At 45.5% G+C, this 20,501-nt stretch overlaps 1 protein-coding gene across 1 annotated transcript in view; it reads left to right on the top strand.

The window, feature by feature from the left end:
- Positions 1-1,573: 1,573 nt before the first annotated feature.
- PDCD2L (programmed cell death 2 like) overlaps positions 1,574-20,501 on the top strand; it is a 20,538-nt gene continuing 1,610 nt past the window's right edge. Inside the window, exons 1-6 of the mRNA XM_023229031.1 lie at positions 1,574-1,778; positions 1,889-2,055; positions 2,170-2,230; positions 7,105-7,478; positions 9,230-9,340; positions 17,501-17,649. Coding sequence (XP_023084799.1) covers positions 1,671-1,778; positions 1,889-2,055; positions 2,170-2,230; positions 7,105-7,478; positions 9,230-9,340; positions 17,501-17,649 — 970 coding nt within the window. The 5' untranslated portion in view covers positions 1,574-1,670. The remainder of the gene's footprint in view (positions 1,779-1,888; positions 2,056-2,169; positions 2,231-7,104; positions 7,479-9,229; positions 9,341-17,500; positions 17,650-20,501) is intronic.

Here is a 20,501-nt window from a genome sequence, read left to right as displayed (position 1 = left end):
CAGGGCCTTTTACAGCTGGCAGGTTGAAGTGTGATAAAATAGGAGTAAACAGATTTTGTCTCCAGGTCCTTGCTGGGCGAAAGCTGAACATCACAAAGGCTGGTGCTTCCTCCTTTGAGGTGTAGATCCTTGAAAACATACGTTTCCTTTGCATACCATGTTATGAATCCTAAAATAATGTTTTTGCAGCCTGCATTTTTAAAAAGTTAGGTTTATTGGGGTGTAATTTACATATAGTAAGATTCACCTTTCTTTGCTATACGGTTCTGTTTTCACAAGTGTATATACAGTCTTATAACCATTGCAGACAAGATATACAGCGTTTTCCTCACCCTCAAAAGTTCCTGACGCTCTTGTGGTCCAGTCCTACTCCCTCATCCCAATTCCTGACTACCGTTGAACTGATTTTTTCCCCCTAAGTTCTGCTTTGACCAGAACGGCACCTTTTGTGTCTGGCTTCTTCCCATGATGCTTTTGAAATTCACCCACGTTGTGCTGCAGGAATTTAAAAAACTGTATTGTGTGGCTGGGCGCGGTGGCTCACACCTGTAATACTAACACTTTGGGAGGCCAAGGTGAGCAGATCACCTGAGGTTGGGAGTTCGAAGACAGCCTGACCAACATGGAAAAACCCTGTCTCTATTAAAAATACAAAGTTAGCTGGGCATGGTGGCTCATGCCTGTAATCTCAGCTACTTGGGAGGCTAAGGCAGAAGAAGGGCTTGAACCTGGGAGGCAGAGGTTGCGGTGAACTGGGATCATGCCACTGCACTCCAGCCTGGGCAACAAGAGAGAAACTCTCTCTCTCAAAAAAAAAAAAAAAAAAAAAAAAAAAGCTGGGCGCCAGGCATCGTGGTGGGCACCTGTAATCCTAATCCAGCTACTTGGGGCGCTGAGGCAGGAGAATTGCTTGAACCTGGGAGGCAGAGGTTGCAGTGAGATGGCGCCACTGCACTCCAGCCTGGGCGACCCAGCGAGACTCTGTCTCAAAAACAAAACAAAAATAAAAACTCCGAAAAATCTCAAACATATAAAACCCAAAGAGAATAAATCTCCATGTGCCTGGCACCAAATTTCAACAATTATCAACTCATGGCCAATCTTACTGTATCTATATCCCACCTTAATTATGTAGTAGCAAATCCCAGATATTTCATCTATAAGCATTTTGGTGTGTTTCTCTAAAAATTAAAAACTTCATTATTGTTCTTGTTAATGATTGATAATACCATTATCCCACCTAAAATTTTTATTTCCCGGTAAGGCTTTTTGGAGCCTGGGCCCGGTGGCTCACATCTGTAATCACAACACTTTAGGAGGCTGAGGCGGGAGGATCACTTGAACGCAGGAGCCAGGAGTTCAAGGCCAGTGTGGGCAATATAGCAAGTCCTCGTCTCAAGAAAAAAAGGGGAAAAAAAGTTAGCTTTTTGGCAAAACTACTTCCTAGTAGATGGTGTGTACTTCCTATTACAGCGTATTAAGGAGCACATAATGCCAGCGGCGCCTCTGCGGCTCTTGGTCCTGAGTGCACGCGCCTTAAAGCCACGCCTCCGCATCGGATCCTAGTAAGGGGGTGGGGCTATCATTTCAGTGTATGCGTTGCGCGTGCGCGGACACGCGCGCCCGCTCGGCTGCCGTAGTTCGCGTTTTCACCTGGTCACCAGGCAGCCATGGCGGCGGTTCTGAAGCCGGTGCTGCTGGGACTTCGAGATGCGCCGGTGCACGGCAGTCCCACAGGGCCGGGCGCCTGGAATGCTAGCAAGCTGGGCGGCATTCCGGTGAGGGCGGGTGCCGGAGCTGGGGTCGATGGGTGGTGGCGAAGGGTGCGGAGAGAGTGGGCAAGGTCCCGGGGGTAGTTGGAGTCTGAGCGCCCCCTCTGTCCCCTCAGGATGCTCTGCCTACCGTGGCTGCGCCCAGGCCCGTGTGTCAGCGCTGCGGGCAGCCGCTCGCCCTGGTCGTGCAGGTGTACTGCCCGCTGGAAGGCTCCCCGTTTCACCGTCTGCTGCACGTGTTCGCGTGCGCCTGCCCCGGCTGCAGCACCGGCGGTTCGCGCAGGTAGGCGGGGAAGTCCCAGAGCTGCTCCTGGGGTGTCCTTTCCAGCAGGCTGGGGCGGGCCGGCGGGCTGGAGTAGGGGTGCAGCCCTCACGGCCCTTTGTCTTCACCCCGAAGCTGGAAGGTGTTCCGCTCCCAGTGCCTGCAGGTTCCAGAGAGAGAGGCGCAGGACGCTCAGGTAAAGGTTGTGATTGGCATGTTATTTTTTTTCTGTCATTTGAGGATGTTATCCAAAGTATAGTTTGGGACAGCCTTTAAAGCCGTGTTCTTTGAAGTACATTGGAGTGTTTTTTGCTTTTCTGCAGAACCATAGAATGCTATTTTCTTAAGGTTTTGTGAGGGTTTTTTTCTTCTATTTTACTTTATTTTTATTTTCTAACTCCTTTGTTAAAAGGAGATGGCGGCCCCGCATGGTGGCTTACGCCTGTGATCCCACCATTTTTTGAGAGGCTGAGGTGGGAGGATTGCTTGAGTTCAGAAGTTGGAGACCAGGCCGGGCGCAGTGGCTCACGCCTGTAATCCCAGCACTTTGGGAGGCCCAGGCGGGCGGATCATCAGAGGTCAGAAGTTCGAGACCAGCCTGGCCAACATGGGGAAACCCCGTCTCTATTAAAAACAAAAACAAAAAATTAGCCGGGCATGGTGGCAGGCACCTGTAATCCCAGCTACAAGGGAGGTTGAGGCAGGAGAATCGCTTGAACCCGGGAGGCGGAGATTGCAGTGAGCTGAGATCATGCCACTGCAATCCAGCCTGAATGACAGACTCCGTATAAAAAAAAAAATGTTGGGAGAGCAGTCTGGGCAAAATAGCAAAACGTCCTCTCTATAAAAAGTAAAAAAAAAATTAGCCGGGCATGATGGCCGCGCAACTGTAGTGCCAGCTGCTCAGGCGGCTGAGGTGGGAGGATTGCTTGAGTCCAGGAGGTTGAGGCTGCAGTGACCTACACTTGTGCCACTGCACTTCAGCCTGCGTGGCAAAGCCAGACCCTCTCCCCTCCCAAAAAAAAGAGAGCGAAGGCCGGGCGCGGTGGCTCAAGCCTGTAGTCCCAGCACTTTGGGAGGCCGAGACGGGCGGATCACGAGGTCAGGAGATCGAGACCATCCTGGCTAACACGGTGAAACCCCGTCTCTACTAAAAAATACAAAAAGCTACCCGGGTGAGGTGGCGGGCGCCTGTACTCCCAGCTACTCGGGAGGCTGAGGCAGGAGAATGGCGTGAACCTGGGAGGCGGAGCTTGCAGTGAGCTGAGATCCGGCCACTGCACTCCAGCCCGGGCGACAGAGCAAGACTCCGTCTCAAAAAAATAAAAATAAAAATAAAAGAGAGCGAGATGGAGACTTCCTCCTGGATGTCTTCAACATTTTGTTTTAACTGTAAATTGATAGTTTATAATAATGTATAAATTTATGAGGTATAAAGTGATGGTTATGATTCATGAATATCATGTGGAATAATTAAATGAAGCCAGTTAATGCATTCATCACCTCAGATACTTAACGTCTTGTGAGAACATTTGAAATTTCCTCTAGCAATTTGGAAATACAAAATACTTTATTTTTATTTTTTTTGAGACGGAGTCTTGCTCTGTTGCCCAGGCTGGAGTGCAGTGGTGCCATCTCTGTTCACTGCAAGCTCCGTCTTCTGGGTTTCAAGCAATTCTCCTGCCTCAGCCTCCTAAGTAGCTGGGATTACGGGTGCCGGCCACCACGGCCAGCTAATTGGTTTTTTTTTGTTTTTTTGTTTTTAATTTTTAGTAGAGACACGGTGTCACCATATTAGTCAGAATGGTCTCCATCTCCTGACCTCGTCATCTACCCACCTCGGCCTCCCAAAGTGCTGGGATTACAGGCTTGAACTCCCATGCCCAGCCACAATACTGTATTATTAACTATATTCAAGCTGTGCAGTAGAACTTAAAAAAACCCACATTCCTCCTGAATAACTGAGGTTTTGTATTCTTTGACCATCATCTCCTTATTGTTCTTTCCACTCCAGGTTTCTTTCTTTTCTTTTTTTTTGAGACCAAGTTTCACTCTTGTTGCCCAGGCTGGAGTACAATGGCACAATCTCGGCTCACTGCAACCTCCACCTCCTGGATTCAAGGGATTCTCCTGCCTCAGCCTCCCGAGTAGCTGGGATTACAGGCACTTACCACCATGCCTTTAGTAGAGACGGGGTTTCACCATGTTGGCCAGGCTGGTCTCGAATTCCTGACCTCAGGTGACCCACCTGCGTCGGCCTCCCAAAGTGCTGAGATAACAGCATGAGCCACCATGCCCTGCTCACTCCAGACTTTTTTTTTTGAGATGGAGTTTCTCTCTGTCGCCAGGCTGGAGTGCAGTGGCATGATCTCGGCTCACTGCAGCCTCAGCCTCCCGCGTTCAAGCGATTCTCCTGCCTCAGCCTCCTAAGTAGCTGGGACTACAGGCACACACTACCACGCCCAGCTAATTTTTGTATTTTTAGTAGAGACGGGGTTTCACCATGTAGCCAGGATGGTCTCAATCTCTTTACCTCATGATCCGCCTGCCTCGGCCTCCTAAGGTGCTGGGATTACAGGCGTGAGCCACTGCAACCGGCCGCTCCACATTTCTTTAACCACCATTCTACTCTACTTTGAGGTTAATTGTTTTAGATTCCACATATAAGTGAATACATGCAGCATTTGTCTTTGTGTCTGCCTTATTTCACTTAGCAAAATGTTCTCCAGTTCTATCCATGTTGTCACAAATGACAGAACTTCCTTTTTTTTTTTTTTTTTAAGGGTGAAGAATATTCCATTGTATATATAGTAGTTTTTTCAAACTTACACTGAAGGTCTTGAGACAGTTTACTGATTTTCCTGTTTGGGAATATATATGGGGATGTACATGTATGTGGTTGTATATGATAACATATATGTCTTTATAGTAAATATACTTTATGAGACATATATATATGTTTTAACACATTTCATAAGATGAAATCTGAATTTATTGAAAAGGGAGGCAAGTTGGTAGCTGCAGAACAAAATTTAGCCTCCTTTGACAGTAAATGTGTCTTTATATATACACAGTTCTTTTTTCTTTTCTTTTTTTTTGAGATGGGATTTTTTTTTTTTGAGATGGGGTCACCCAGGCTGGAGTGCAGTGGCATGATCTTTGCCTCTTGGGCTCAAGCCATTCTCCCACCTCAGCCTCCTGAGTAGATGGGATTACAGGCACGTGCCACCATGCCCAGCTAACTTTTTTATTTTTTGTAGAGATGGGGTTTTGTCATGTTGCCCAGGCTGGTCTTGAACTCCTGGACTCAAACAGTCCACCTACCTCAGCTTCCCAAAATGCTGGAATTACAGGCGTGAGACACTGGGCCCGGCCTGCACCCAGTTCTTGATGTTTGCTAGGCATAGTACTAGCAGTACTCGAATAAAAAGTTGAAGACAGTGCCTATATTTGTCAGGGTTCAAGTGCAGATAATTAGAAAAGTACTGTTTTTTTTTGTTTGTTTGTTTTTGTTTTTGAGACGAGTCTCACTCTGTCTCCCAGGCTGTAGTGCAGTGGCGTGATCTCAGCTCACTGAAAACTCCACCTCCTGGATTCAAGCTATTCTCCTGCCTCAGCCTCCCGAGTAGCTGGGATTACAGGCACGTGCAACCATGCCTGGCTTTTAAGCTGAGACAGACTTAACACAGGAGTCAGGTTTTTAGTAAGTGGATAGTCTGAAGGAGGAGGCTGCAGGAATGCCCTCCAGAATCACACCTGAGAACTGTCCCTGAAGGAGCTGCTATGCCACCTCTCCTGCTGTCAGGAAGCTTAAGTGTGATCTGGTGAACTAGTCGCTGTCTTCACCACAGAACTGTTGGCTCCAAAACCTTGTTCTGTCTATGTCGACACTCTGGCTGCCTTTTGCTATGTGGTCTTTCTTTCTACTTCACTCTGTCTCAAGTTCATGTCTCTCTCTAGTAGACCTGATTAGCAGACACCTAATCATATCTGAAACCCTAGCTGCTAAGGAGTCTGGGAAATGTAGTTCTTTCTTTTCAGTTCCTGCAATACATGAAGCACAACAAAAAGATACTGGAACAGATGGTTGAATAAACCATGTACTATATCTGTCACACTTGCCCCATGAAGGGGTGGCCTGCCCCTCCACACCTGTGGGCATTTCTTGTTAGGTGGAACGAGAGACTTGAGAAAAGAAATGAGACACAAAGTATAGAGAAAGAAAAAAAGGGCCCAGGGGACCGGCGCTTGGCATACAGAGGACCCACGGCAGCACTGGTATCTGAGTTCCCTTAGTATTTATTGATAATTATCTTTACCATTCTTAAAGATAAGGGAGTGGCAGGACAAATAGATCATTGTAGGGAGAAAATCAGCAGTAAGACATATGAACAAAGATCCCTGTGACATGAATAAGTTTAAAGAAAAATGCTGTGCCTTGATGTGCATATGCAAACATCTCCATAAACCTTTTAGCAGCATTGCGCCAGCCAAGTCCTGCCTTGCAAGTCCCAACTTTTGCCATAAGGCCGTTTTCTCCTATCTCAGTAAACAGAGCATACAATCGGTTTTACACCGAGATGGGGAGGAGACAAATGCTTTTCTCTTACTTTAGATTAAGAGAATGGTGATGACTTAACCAGCAAGCTGCCTTCAGGCACTTGTTTAACAAACCACATCCTGCACAGTCCAAAATCCTTTAAACCTTGAGTCACCACAGCACATGTCTCTTGCAAGGACAAGGTTGGGGGTAGGGTCACAGATTAACAGCATCTCAAATACAGAACAAAATGGAGTCTCTTATGTCTGCTTCCTTCTATATAGACACAGTAACAGGCTGATCTCTCTTTCTTTCCCCCACACCCCGAAAAGGAAAGAGAAGTATTTTAAGTTTCCTTCAACATACTTTTGAGTACATAAAGTCTAGAAAGTTTGTTTGGAGTGTGCCAGAGGGGAAGGGGCTGGTGTGAAGGCTCCCTCTGGAAGGCGCAGGGATGGGTGGCTGGAACCGAAGTAATAGAATAAACCTCCCAAATGTGCTCGGACCTCATTCACTGAATATTTTTCCAGACACAGGAAAACAGCCTTGCAGCTGAGGACTGGTGTGAAGGTGCTGATGACTGGGGAAGTGACCCTGAGGAGGCGCCTTCACCACAGCTTACCTTGGATTTTGGGAATGATGCCTGCAGTGCCAAAGATGTAGACTGGACTGCTCAGCTCCAAGACCTCCGCCTGCAGGATGCTGTCCTGGGTGCTGCCCATCCTGTGCCTCCTGGGGAGCAGACCGCCATGTCTCCTGGGCTGCCGCTATTCCTGCCCTACTACATCTGTGTTGCAGACGAGGATGAATATATGGACTTTGTCAACCTGGATCATGCCCACAGCCTTCTGAGGGACTATCAGCAGAGAGAAGGCATTGCCATGGATCAGTTGCTTTCCCAAAGGTGAGGATGTGTGCTCCTGATGTTGAGAGGTGACTGGATTGGGAAGCAGCCACAGGAGTTACCCTTCAGTTTCACCACAGGACCTGGGGAAACTGTCAGGCAGAACTTGTATGTAGGACCTTTTCGCTTTATTTCCTTATTAGTCAACTTGAGTTAGCTTGAAAACCCTGCTCTATTTATAATTCCTGTTAAGAAAGTGAACAAAGATGAACAAACAGAAGTTAGAGATGGCAAGTATTTATAGAAGATGTGTTCACTGACTCTAACTTTCTTTTATATTTCTAATATGTCTTTATAGCAGAGACAGGCAAGTTAGAAAACTGCCATTTGATCTGGGATAATAAGATTGGGGTGAAAAAATGGAAAAAGGAAAAGAAAAATGCCGTTTGTTTATTGACTCTTGGCTGTGGCTCCAGAACTGGCCCAGGACCGCGGAGATGCTTTCAGATCCTCAATTCTGTAAAGTGAGAGTGATAGTGATATCTCTGTTCTCTGTTTCATCACATGATTTTGAGAGTCAAACGAGAGAGTAGATCTTGAAAGGCTTTATAAACCAAAGCTCTCTAAAGAAGTAAGAATGATCATTTTTGCTTATTGATTGATTAAGAGAGACAGGGTCTCACTCTGTCACCCACTCTGCAGTTAATTGCTATGATCACAGCTCACGTAGCCTTGAACTCCTGGGCTCAGGCAATCTACCTTAGCTTCCCAAGTAGCTGGGAGTACGGGTGCACGCCACCATGTCTGACCAATTAAAATTTTTTTTTTTTTTTTGGAGTTTCACTGTTGCTGCCCAGGCTGGAGTACAATGGCACGGTCTCGGCTCACTGCAACCTCCACCTCCCGAGTTCAAGTGATTCTCCTGCCGCAGCCTCCGAAGTAGCTGGGATCACAGGCGCCTGCAACCACGCCCGGCTAAGTTTTTGTATTTTTATCAGACATAGGGTTTCAAGATGTTGGCCAGGCTGGTTTCGAACTCCTGACCTCAGGTGATCCGCTCACCTCGGCCTCCCAAAGTGCTGGGATTACAGGCATGACTGTTTTTTTTTTTTTTTTTTTTTTTGATATGGAATCTCACTCTGTCACCAGGCTGGAGTGCAGTGTCGCAATCTTGGATTACTGCAACCTCCACTTTCCGGGTTCAAGCGATTTCCTCTGCCTCAGCCTCCTGAGTAGCTGGGACTACAGGCGTGCGCCACCACACCCAGCCAATTTTTTGTGTTTTTCAGTAGAGATGGGGTTCCACCATGTTGGCCAGGATGGTCTCGATCTCCTGACCTTGTGATCTGCCTGCCTTGGCCTCCCAAAGTGCTGGGATTACAGGCGTTAGCCACCGCACCTGGCCTGATAAATTTTTTTATTTTTTTTTTTGTTTTGAGACGGAGTCTTGCTCTGCCGCCCAGGCTGGAGTGCAGTGGCCGGATCTCAGCTCACTGCAAGCTCCGCCTCCCGGGTTTTACGTCATTCTCCTGCCTCAGTCTCCCGAGGGACTACAGGCGCCCGCCACGTCACCCGGCTAGTTTTTTGTATTTTTTGTAGAAACGGGGTTTCACCGTGTTAGCTAGGATGGTCTCGATCTCCTGACCTCGTGATCCCCCGCCTCGGCCTCCCAAAGTGCTGGGATTACAGGCTTGAGCCACCGCGCCCGGCCCGATAAATTTTTTTAAAAGAAAATTATCTTGTTTCCTCTTGCAAATGCTGTAATTTTCTGGATATAGACATTCACAAGTGTTTTCTGCTTCTGTTTTTAGCCTTTCTAATGATGGTGATGAAAAATATGAGAAAACCGTAATTAAAAGTGGAGATCAGACGTTTTACAAATTCATGAAGCGAATTGCTGGTTGTCAGGAGCAGATTTTGAGGTAAAAAAAGGCACAGTTCATTTTATTGTTTTCCTTGATGATAAAGGTAATACATGTTCGTTTGGAAAACACAGGAAAATATGAGAAAAGCAAAACCTACAGCATTCCACAAATCAAGAGAGAACCTAATACCTGCTTTATAGGACCTAATACCTACGTTATAGGATGTGTAGGAGGATTCAGTTGTGTAGAAGGATTCAGTAAGGTAAAGCACACTCATTTGTCTAACAAATACTTATGGAGTCTATTCTGCATGCCAGGTGCTGCTATTTGTAGGTGCTGCAGATATAGCAGGAAATGGCACAAAGTCCGTGTTCTCATAGCCTTTATTATTATTATTAATTTAATTTTTTTTTCCTTTGAGAGGGAGTCACACTCTGTCGCCCACGCTGGAGTGTAGTGGCGTGATCTTGGCTCACTGCAACCTCCACCTCTCGGGTTTAAGCAATTCTCCTGCCTCAGCCTCCTGAGTAGCTGGGATTATAGGTGCCCGCCACCATGCCCGGCCAATTTTGTTTTTTTGTATTTTAGTAGAGACGGGGTTTCACCACGTTGCCAGACTGGTCTCGAACTGCTGGCCTCATGTATTCTGCCCGCCTCGGCCTCCCAAAGTTCTGAGATACAAGTGTGAGCCACCACACCTGGCTTTAATTTTTGTTGTTGTTGTTTTTTGACAGGGTCTTGCTCTGTTGCTCAGGCTTGAGTGCAGTGGTGTGATCAATCATAGCTCAGTGCACCCTCCCGGGCTCAAGTGATCTTCCCACCTCAGCCTCCCAAGTAGCTGGGACTACAGGCACATGCTACCACGCCCAGCTAATTTTTGTGTATTTTTTAAAAAATGGTATTTCACCATGTTGGCCAAGTTGGTTCCAAACTTCTGGGCTCAAGCCATCCACCTGCTTTAGCCTCTCAGAGTTTGTTCTAGGATTACAGGCATGAGCCACTGTGCCTGGACTATTATTATTATTAAATTTTTTTTTTTTTTTTTTAGAGAGAGTGTCTCAGTCTGTTGCCCACCCTGGAGTGCAGTGGCGTGAGCATTGTCACTGTAACCGTTACCTCTTGGGCTCAAGCGATCCTCCTAAGTATGTAGAACTACAGGTGTGTGCCACCATTTGTGGCTAATTTTTTAAAAAATGTATTTTGTAGAGATGGGATCTGATCATGTTGCTCAGTGTGCTCTCAAACTCCTGGCCTCAAGTGATCCTCCTGCCATGGCCTTCCAAAGTGCTGGGATTACCGGCATCAGCCACAACCCTGGCTCATATATTTATTTTTATTTTTTAATTTATTTTTATTTTTCTGGGACAGAGTCTCGCTCTGCCACCTAGGCTGGAGTGCAGTGGCGTGATCCTGGCTCACTGCAACCTCCGCCTCCTGGGTTTAAGAGTCTCCTGCCTTAGCCTCCTGAGTATAGGATTACAGCCACCACACCCGACTACTCTTTGTATTTTTAGTAGAGATGGAGTTTCACCATGTTGGTCGGGCTGGTATTGAACTCCTGACTTCAAATGATCTGCCCGCCTCAGCCTTCCAAAGTGCTGGGATTACAGGTTTGAGCCACTGTCCTGCCCCTGGTCCATATATTTTATTTTCTAGTGTGGGAGATTAAAAACAGACGTGTATGGGCCGGGTGTGGTGGCTCATGCCTGTAATCCCAGCACTTTGGGAGGCCGAGGAGGGTGGATCATGCGGTGAGGAGATCGAAACCATCCTGGCTAACATGCTGAAACCCCGTCTCTACTAAAAATCCAAAAAAAATTAGGCGGGCGAGGTGGCGGGCGCCTGTAGTCCCAGCTACTCAGGAGGCTGAGGCAGGAGAATGGCATGAACCCAGGAGGCGGAGCTTGCAGTGAGCCGAGATTGCGCCACTGCACTCCAGCCTAGGCAACAGAGTGAGACTCCATCTCAAAAAAAAAAAACCCTGTATGATTTCCATAAGTGATAAATGAGGAAAAAATAGAGCTATTTTAGGTAGGCTATCAGGAAGGCCTCAGAGGAAATGACATACCCAGCAGGTATAGTTTATAAAAATAGCAGGTATAGTTTATAAAAATAGTAAAAACAGGTCCAGACAAAGTGGGCAGAATTAGCTCAAATGGCCTTTTTCTCTGATACGTACCACAGTGAATCTAAAAGCTAAAAATTAGCCCAAATAAAACAATAAATATTTAAAAAGAAATTCCGTTTTATCAGCATTGAAAAAGGAAAAGGGCTTAGTACTATAAAACTCAAAGTGATAGCCCAGGATATAATATCAGTAAATGTCTAATAGAGTTCTTGAGTGTTTCACATATATTTATTCACTCATGTAACTAATTTAGTCTTTGCAGAGAAAGGTACAGAAATTTCTGACATGGTTAAGTGCAAGTTCTAATCCCACAGGCCTTTTCTCTCACCTGCCTAAAATATACTGATGAGTCCACAAAGAATTTTCATTTTTTTTTTTTTGAGACGGAGTCTTGCTCTGTGCCCCAGGCTGGAGTGCAGTGGCGCAATCTTGGCTCACTGCAAGCTCCGCCTCCCAGGTTCACGCCATTCTCCTGCCTCAGCCTCCTGAGTAGCTGGACTACAGGCGCCCGCCACCGTGCCCGGCTAATGTTTTGTATTTTTAGTAGAGATGGGGTTTCACCGTGTTAGCCAGGATGGTCTCGATCTCCTGACCTCGTGATCCGCCCGTCTTGGCCTCCCAAAGTGCTGGGATTACAGGGGTGAGCCACCGCGCCCGGCCAAGAATTTTCTTTTTTTTGGAAACAGAGTCTGTTTCTGTCCCCCAGGCTGGAGTGCAGTGGTACGATCTCAGCTCACTGCAACCTCCATCTTCTGGGTTCAAGCAGTTCTGCTGTCTCAGCCTCTTGAGTAGCTGGGACTACAGGCATGTGCCACCATGCCTGGCTAATTTTTGTATTTTTAGTAGAGATTAGATTTCACCATGTTGGCCAGTATGGTCTCGAACTCCTGACCTCTGGTGATCCACCCACCTCAGCCTCCCAAAGTGCTGGGATGACAGGCATGAGCCACCGCACGTGACCTAAGAATTTTCAGTTAATAATGTCTGGAAGGAAGCACACAGGAGAGCTTGCATGTCCTAATGTGGAGGATGGTGGACCTCCTCCACCATGTTGGCTGAAGAACTGGGTGTGGTGGGCAGGTGGTGTAGGAATTGGGGATTGCCTCTCAGAAGCAACATTCCTTTGTTCCATGATGAGTCAGAGCAATGATTGGAAAGTTAAGGGCACTTTCGCCTCCACTAGAGTGGGATCTTTCTCAACATACAGTATTTTACACTGTCTCAGAGGAAAAAGCAGAGTCCAGGTATTCTAATGAAGATTGCATCCAGTCCCAGAAGAACTATCTCGTCACCCCAGTTCCCTCTTTTACTACCTACAGAAATGCAGAGGAAATGGGCAGTACTCCTAGAGAGGGGAAAACAGGCCTCATATGAGATGGACAGGAAATCAATGAGAACCTCTGCGGACATTTCAGAGCAAATAGATGGTCTAAACTGAGTTGCACCCTTTAGGCGTGAGCTAGATGAAAAATAGCATGTCACCCAGGTAATCATACTGTGGCAAGAATAGTTAAGGAAATGAAGAGAACATACAAAAAGCTCAAGAACCAAGTCTGCTAGAAAATATCCAGCTGGGCTCGGTGACTCACTCTGGTAATCCCAACACTTTGGGAGGCCAAGGCAGGTGGATCATGAGATCAGTAGATCGAGACCATTCTAGCCAACCTGGTGAAACCCTGTCTCTACTAAAAATACAAAAATTAGCTGGGCATGGTGGTGGGCGCCTATAGTCCCAGCTACTCAGGAGGCTAAGGCAGGAGAATCGCTTGAACCTGGGAGGCGGAGGTTGCAGTGAGCTGAGATAGTGCCGCTGCACTCAAGCCTGGGCGACAGAGTGAGACTCTGTCTCAAAAAATAAAATAAAATATAATCCAAGGAGTACATCAGTCCCAGCAGATGGTTCAAAATGTATAAGAACTTCATAAGACAATAGATTCCATAAAACGAGAGCTCAAAGGTGAGAAAATAAAGTAACTATGTATGAATTGGAAATTGAATTGCTAAAGAAACTAAGCCCCATGACGTTACATATCTAATACATATAGAATATAAGGAACATAGGCCGGGCGTGGTGGCTCACACCTGTAATCCCAGCACTTTGGGAGGCCAAGGCAGGCGGATCACAAGGTCAGGAATTCCAGACCAGCCTGGCCAATATGGTAAAACTCCATCTCTACTAAAAATAGAAAAACTAGCTGGGCGTGGTGGCGGGCGCCTGTAGTCCCAGCTACTCGTGAGGCAGAGGCAGGAGAATTGCTTGAACCCAGGAGGCGGAGTTTGCAGCGGACGGAGATTGCGCCATTGCACTCCAGCCTGGGTGACAGAGTGAGGCTCTGTCTTAAAAAAAAAAAAAAATTAGGGAACATAATAGACTTGGCTAAAGATCAAAGTACTGGTATAAAGACTTGAGCAAGGGTTCATAATTGTATTTACTATGAGGAGAATTGGTCTCCAAAATAGAGAACCTAATGGATGGATCAGAAACAATATTCAAAGATAAAATTGGGAATTTTTCCTTAATGAAATAAGAACTAAATATGCAAATACTGAAATACGGGGAGTATAGGAATGGTTGGCATTGAGAAACCTAGCCTGGTGGTGGTTTTAAAAATATTGTCAATCTTTTACATTGTAGCCATTCTAGTAGGTGGTGGTGGTATTTCCTTGTGGTTTGAATTTGCATTTTCCTAATAACAAATGATGTTGAGCATCTTCCCATGTGCTCATCTGGCATCTATGTATCTTCTATAGTGAAGTGTGTCTGTTTACATTTATTTTTCAGCAGCTTTACTGAGGTACAATTGACATACAACAGACTGCCTATATTTTTACAGTGTGCACTTAGATAAGTTGACATCTGTATACACCCCTGAAATCACAACAGTCAAGACAGTAAACATATTCCTCCCTGCCAGAAGTTTCCTCATGCTCCTTCGCAAGTTCTTGCCAACCCTGTCCGGTGCTGCTCCCCGAATCCCCAGGCAACCACTGATCATCTTTCTGTCGCACCTTAGTGCATTTCCTGTGAAAGTATATAAGGTCGCACGGGATATACTTTTTTTTTGGTCTGGTTTTACTCACTTAGCATACTTCAAGATTCATTCTTATTGCATGTATCAATAGTTCATTCCTTTTGACCACTGTGTCATATTGGCTATTATAAATAAAGCTGCTATGAATATTTGTTTACATCTCTTTGTAAGACATGTTTTGATTTTGTGGGGGTAGATACCTAGGAATAGAATGATTGCATTATGTGGTATATGCATGTTTAACTTGTTAAGAAACAGGCCAAACCATTTTCCAAAGTGGTTATGCCATTTCTGTTCCCACTAGCTGTTTTTTAAGAATTCTACTCCCTGTATATCTTTGCTAATGCTTGGGATGTTCAGTTTTTAATTTTAGCCATTTAAGAAGGTGTGTAGTGGCATTTTATTGTGGCTTTAATTTGCATTTCCTCAAATGGCAAATGATGTTGAGCATCATTTCAAGTGCTTGTTTTCCATCTCTGTATATCATCTTGGATAAAGAGTCATTCAAATCTCTTGCCGTATTGTTTGTGTTTGTGTTACTGAGTTTAGGAATTCTTCATATGGTCAAGAGTACAAGTCCTTTTTCAATTTAATTTTTTTAGCACTCAGATTCTGACAGATGGCTTTAAATTTTGATCAAGTTCAACTTAACAGTTATGGTTTTTTTTTAACACGGAATATGCAATCTCTTTAATCATTGGTATTGTTGGGTTATTTATTTATTTATTTATTTAGAGACAGAGTCTTGCTCTGTTGCCCAGGCTGGAGTGCAGTGACACAATCTCGGCTCACGGCAACCTCTGCCTCCCAGGTTCAGCAATTCTCCTGCCTCAGCCTCCTGAGTAGCTGGGATTACTGGTGCACACCACCATGCCTGGCTAATTTTTTTGTATTTTTAGTAGAGACAGGTTTTGCCATGTTGGCCAGGCTGGTCTCAAACTTTTGACCTCAGGTGACCCGCCTGCCTCACAAAATGCTAGGATCACAGGCATGAGCCACCGCACCCTGCCATGTTGGGTTAATTTTATTCTGTTATTGTTTCTTCCTCCATTTCTTTTTTCTTTCCTTTTGTTTTAAAGAGATGGGCGTCTCACTATGTCGCCTAGGCTGGTCTTGAACTCCTGGACTCAAGCAATTCCCTCACCTCAGCCTCCCAAATTGCTAGGGTTATAGGCATCTGTCACCACACCTGGCTTTGCATTTGGTGGGGTTTTTTGTTTTTGTTTTCTGTATTCCTTTTATTGAACCTGCTTGTCAGTGACTTGAGTATTTTTAGTTTGCTATTTTGTTCCCTTTTTTGTCTTTTATTTTTAACTCTTTATGTTGCTTTTTTTTTTGTTTTTTTGTTTATTTAGAGATTGGGTCTTGTTCTGTTGCGTAGGCTGGAGTGCAGTGGTGCAGTCATGGCTCACTGCAGCCTCAGACTCCTGAGCTCAAGTGATCCTCCTGCCACACCCTCCAAAGTAGCTGGGACCACAGGCGTGCACCACTATGTCTGGCTAATTTTTGTATTATTATTATTATTATTATTATTATTATTATTATTATTATTTGAGAAGGAGTCTCGCTGTGTCATCCAGGCTGGATTGCAGTGGAGCAATCTCAGCTCACTGCAACCTCTGCCTTCCAGGTTTCAGTGATTCTGCAGCCTCAGCCTCAGCCTCCCCCGCAGCTGGGATTACAGGCACCTACCACTGTGCCCAGCTAATTTTTGTAGTTTTAGTAGAGATGGGGTTTCACCATGTTGGCCAGGCTGATCTCGAACTCCTGTCCTCAGGTAATTCACCCGCCTTAGCCTCCCAAAGTGCTGGAGTTACAGGTGTGAGCCACTGCACCTGGTCTACCTTTTTCCACTGGGTTTTTTTTTTTTTTTACGTATTTATTGTATTTGAAAGTTTTTGTCTGATAAATTTATCATCTTGTCCATGGGTCTCCTTGCATTAACTTTCTTTATGGGTTAAATTTTCCTGCTTCTTTGCATGTTTAGTAAGTTTTAAAATGATTACCAGAAATTATATATCGAAGAACAGTAGTATTGAAGTGAGCTGGATATGGTGGCTCACATTTGTAATCACAGCACTTTAGGAGGCTGAGGTGGGAGGATCACTTGAGGCCAGGAGTTTGAGACCAGCCTGGGCAGTATAGCAAGACCCTGTCTCTACAAAATTTCTTTAAAAAACTAGCTGGGTATGGTGATGCGCATCTGTTCCCAGCTACTCAGGAGGCTGAGGTCAGAGGATTGCTTGAGCCCAGGGGATCAAGGCTGCAGTGAGCTGTGATTGTGCCACTGCACTCTAGCCTGGGCAACAGAAAAAGGCTCTATCTAAAAAAAAAAAAAAAAAAAAAAAAAAACCCTAAAATGGAAGTGAATATTTCTTCCTTCTAAGGCAGTGGTCCCTGACCTTTTTGGCACCAGGGACTGGTTCGTGGAAGGCAATTTTTTCACAGACTGAGGTGGGGGGCGTGGGGCATGGTTTTGGGATGAAACTGTTCACCTCAGATCATCAGGCATTAGATTCTCATAAGGAGCACGCAACCTAGATCCCTCCCTCGCATGTGCAGTTCACAGCGCTCCTATGAGAATCTCATGCTGCTGATGGGACAGGAGGTGGAGATCAGGTGGTAATGCTCGCTTGCCTGTTGCTCACCTCCTGCTGCATGGCCCTATTCCTAATAGACTACCGACCAGTACTGGTCCATGACCTGGGGGTCCATGGCCTGGGGGTTGGGGACTTCTGCTCTAAGGCATGCCCCTTCCTCTGTAAGGCCAGTAGTGTGGAGGGCTGATTCCATTTAATCTGCAGTGGAGCTGGGTCTGAACTTCGTTGCAGCTTTACCTAGATTCAATTGAACGTTGACTTTAGTGCCTTTGAGACTTTGAATCGAACACTGACAAGATTTCCAGATATCTTGCTATGCTTTATAGCCATGGTGCTAGGTTTTTGGGCCTTTGGAGGATTTCTGCAAGAAACAAAGAGAGGTTGCAAAGCATGTCCTTAGATGCTAGAATGTGACTTGTGTGGCTCTAATTCGGGGTTCTTTGTTTCCTTGTCCTAGGTATTCCTGGAGTGGAGAGCCACTCTTTCTGATCTGCCCTACATCAGAAGTCACCAAGCTTCCAGCCTGCAGCCAGTGTGGAGGCCGAAGGATATTTGAGTTTCAGCTTATGCCAGCACTGGTCAGCATGCTCAAGAGTGCTAATTTAGGTGAGAAGCCCTTTATTAATTTGAGTTCGTGGATTTCTGGCATTATTTTTAAATAAATGAAAAACCTTTTGTTTACTTATAAAATATCGTAAGTAAATTATAGAAAATTTTGGAATTAAAAAATTGTTTTAAGAAATTTAGGCCAGGTGTGGTGGCTCATGCCTGTAATCCCAGCACTTTGGGAGGCCCAGGTGGGCGGATCACGAGGTCAGGAGATCAAGGCCTTCCTGGCCAGTGTGGTGAAACCCTGTCTCTACTATAATATAAAAAATTAGCTGGGCATGGTGGCATGTGCCTGTAGTCCCAGTTGCTTGGGAGGTTGAGGTGGGGAATCACTTGAACCCAGGAGGTGGAGGTTGCAGTGAGCCAAGATCGCGCCAATGCACTCCAGCCTGGTGACAGAGCGAGACTCTGTCTCAGAAAACAGAAAAAGAAAGAAATTTGTAATCCAGCCAGTCTTTTTTTTAATATATATATATATATTTATTTATTTATTTATTTTTTGAGATGGAGTCTCTCTCCTGTCGCCTGGGCTGGAGGGCAGTGGTACGTTCTCGGCTCACTGCAGTCTCTACTTCCCGGGGTCTAGCAATTCCCCTCCCTCAACCTCCCCAGTAGCTGAGATTACAGGTGTCCGCCACCATGCCCATCTAGTTTTTGTATTTTTAGTAGTGATGGGGTTTCACTGTGTTGGCCAGGCTGGAATTTGCGTTTTTTGTAGATACAAGGTTTCGCCATATTGCCCAGGCTGGTCTCAAACTGTAGACTCAAGCGATCCTCCTGCCTTGACCTCCCAAAGTGATTACAAGCATGAACCATGCTTGGCCAGAAATTACAACTATTATCAATGTTAATAACCATTATTCCAATAATAATTTTTGACATAAAGACAGACAGCAAGTTAGATGAATGTATGGATGACTAGATGAAAATAATTTTCCTAAAATAGAGAAATTCACTAACATGGTAATTAAAAGTCTTAGAATAAATTTTTGTACAAATTAACAGAAGGAATGTTAAGTATAAGTGAAGCAGTTACTGGAATTTTTTTTTTTTTTTGAGACGGAGTCTCGCTCTGTTACCCAGGCTGGAGTGCAGTGGCATGATCTTCACTCACCGCAAGCTCCGCCCACTGGGTTCAGGCCATTCTCCTGCCTTAGCCTCCCTAGGACCTGGGACTACAGGTGCCCACCACCCCGCCCGGCTAATTTTTTTTTTTTTTTTTGTATTTTTAGTAGAGACAGGGTTTCACCGTGTTAGCCAGGATGGTCTCGATCTCCTGATCTCGTGATTTGTCCGTCTTGGCCTCCCAAAGTGCTGGGATTATAGGCGTGAGCTAGCGCGCCTGGCCTGGACTTTTGGTAATAGGTTCTTTACCCAAGAGGCCCAAGTTTCTGAAAGGTGCTTCTGTTGTTAACAGAAAATTACATTCTTCCTATGTTTCAGTTTTAGATAGTATGCATCTGGCTCCTTACCATAGTAGATAAGGAAATTCATACCCTATTCCTACCTTGAAATATTTCAGTATCTTTTTTTTTTGAGACGGAGTTTCGCCCAGGTTGGAGTGCAGTGGCGCAATCTCAGCTCACTGCAACCTCTGCTTCCCAGGTTCAAGTGATTCTCCTGCCTCCGCCTCATGAAGAGCTGGGATTAAAGGTGCTCACCACCACACCCAGCTAATTTTTTGTACTTTTAGTAGAAACAGGTTTCACTATTGTTGACCAGGCTGGTCTAAAACTCCTGACCTGCCTTGGCATCCCAAAGTGCTTGGATTATAGGCATGAGCCACCACACCCGGCTGGACCCAGTATCTTTTTTTTTTTTTTTTGAGACGGAGCCTCAATCTGCAGCCAGGCTGGAGTGTAGTGGCACTGTCTCGGCTCACTGCAACCTCTGCCTCCCAGGTTCAAGCGATTCTCCTGCCTCAGCCTCCCTAGTAGCTGGGATTACAGGTGCCCACCACCACACCCTGCTAGTTTTGTATTTTTAATAGAGACGGGGTTTTGCCATGTTGGCTGGTCTCGAACTCCTGACCTCAAGTGATCTGTCCACCTTGACCTCCCAAAGTGCTGGGATTACAGGCATGAGCCACCGCTCCCAGCCAGTATCATAATTATCACAGCTGTTTGGATAGCCTTAATTCTATGTGTAAATGGATTCCGTGTTCATCACCACTCTTACAATGAGCTTTTTTATGCCTATTTTATTTTGATTCTTTTTTCAGTAGCTGGATTTTCTCAAGTAATAGCTTTTAGGAGGGCTCAGAAGTGCCTTGCTTCAGATTGTGCATGGTAATGTGGCTTCATATTTGAGGGGCAACCCATGTATAAAATTTTTAAATCCCACTTTCTCTTTTCAGAACCTTGTAGACCCCTGTGTTGTCTTCTACAGTGAAAGCCCTGCCAGCCATTGCCCTGGTGCCTCCTGTCATCTGGTGGTTCAGTCTCACTGGGAAATATATTTTTCTGGAAGGGCTTATGGGCATTCTAGTCTCTGAGATTTTTCACTTATATAGAAATGTCTTTTGCATGGAATGTAGCTTTGTAGAGGTATGAGGGTGGTCTGATATTTCCCCCCTTTGTAACTAACATTTTTGCCACAATACTGTTAGCAGTGGCGAATCTGTAGGGGTCTGTAGTAACCTCAGTTCTTGCCTCCTTAGAAGAAAGAATTTGACCGAGGCACATAAGACAGAGGAGAGACCAAAGCAAATTTTAGAGCAGGAGTGAAAACTTATTAAAAAGTTTTGGCCGGGCGCGGTGGCTCAAACCTGTAATCCCAGCACTTTGGGAGGCCGAGACAGGTGGATCACGAGGTCAGGAGATCGAGACCATCCTGGCTAACCCGGTGAA

Source organism: Piliocolobus tephrosceles, chromosome 21 (assembly GCF_002776525.5).
Source record: "Piliocolobus tephrosceles isolate RC106 chromosome 21, ASM277652v3, whole genome shotgun sequence".
Classification (NCBI taxonomy): Eukaryota; Metazoa; Chordata; class Mammalia; order Primates; family Cercopithecidae; genus Piliocolobus; species Piliocolobus tephrosceles.
The sequence above is the reverse complement of the archived record's forward strand: the minus strand, read 5'-3'. Positions and strand labels throughout refer to the sequence as shown.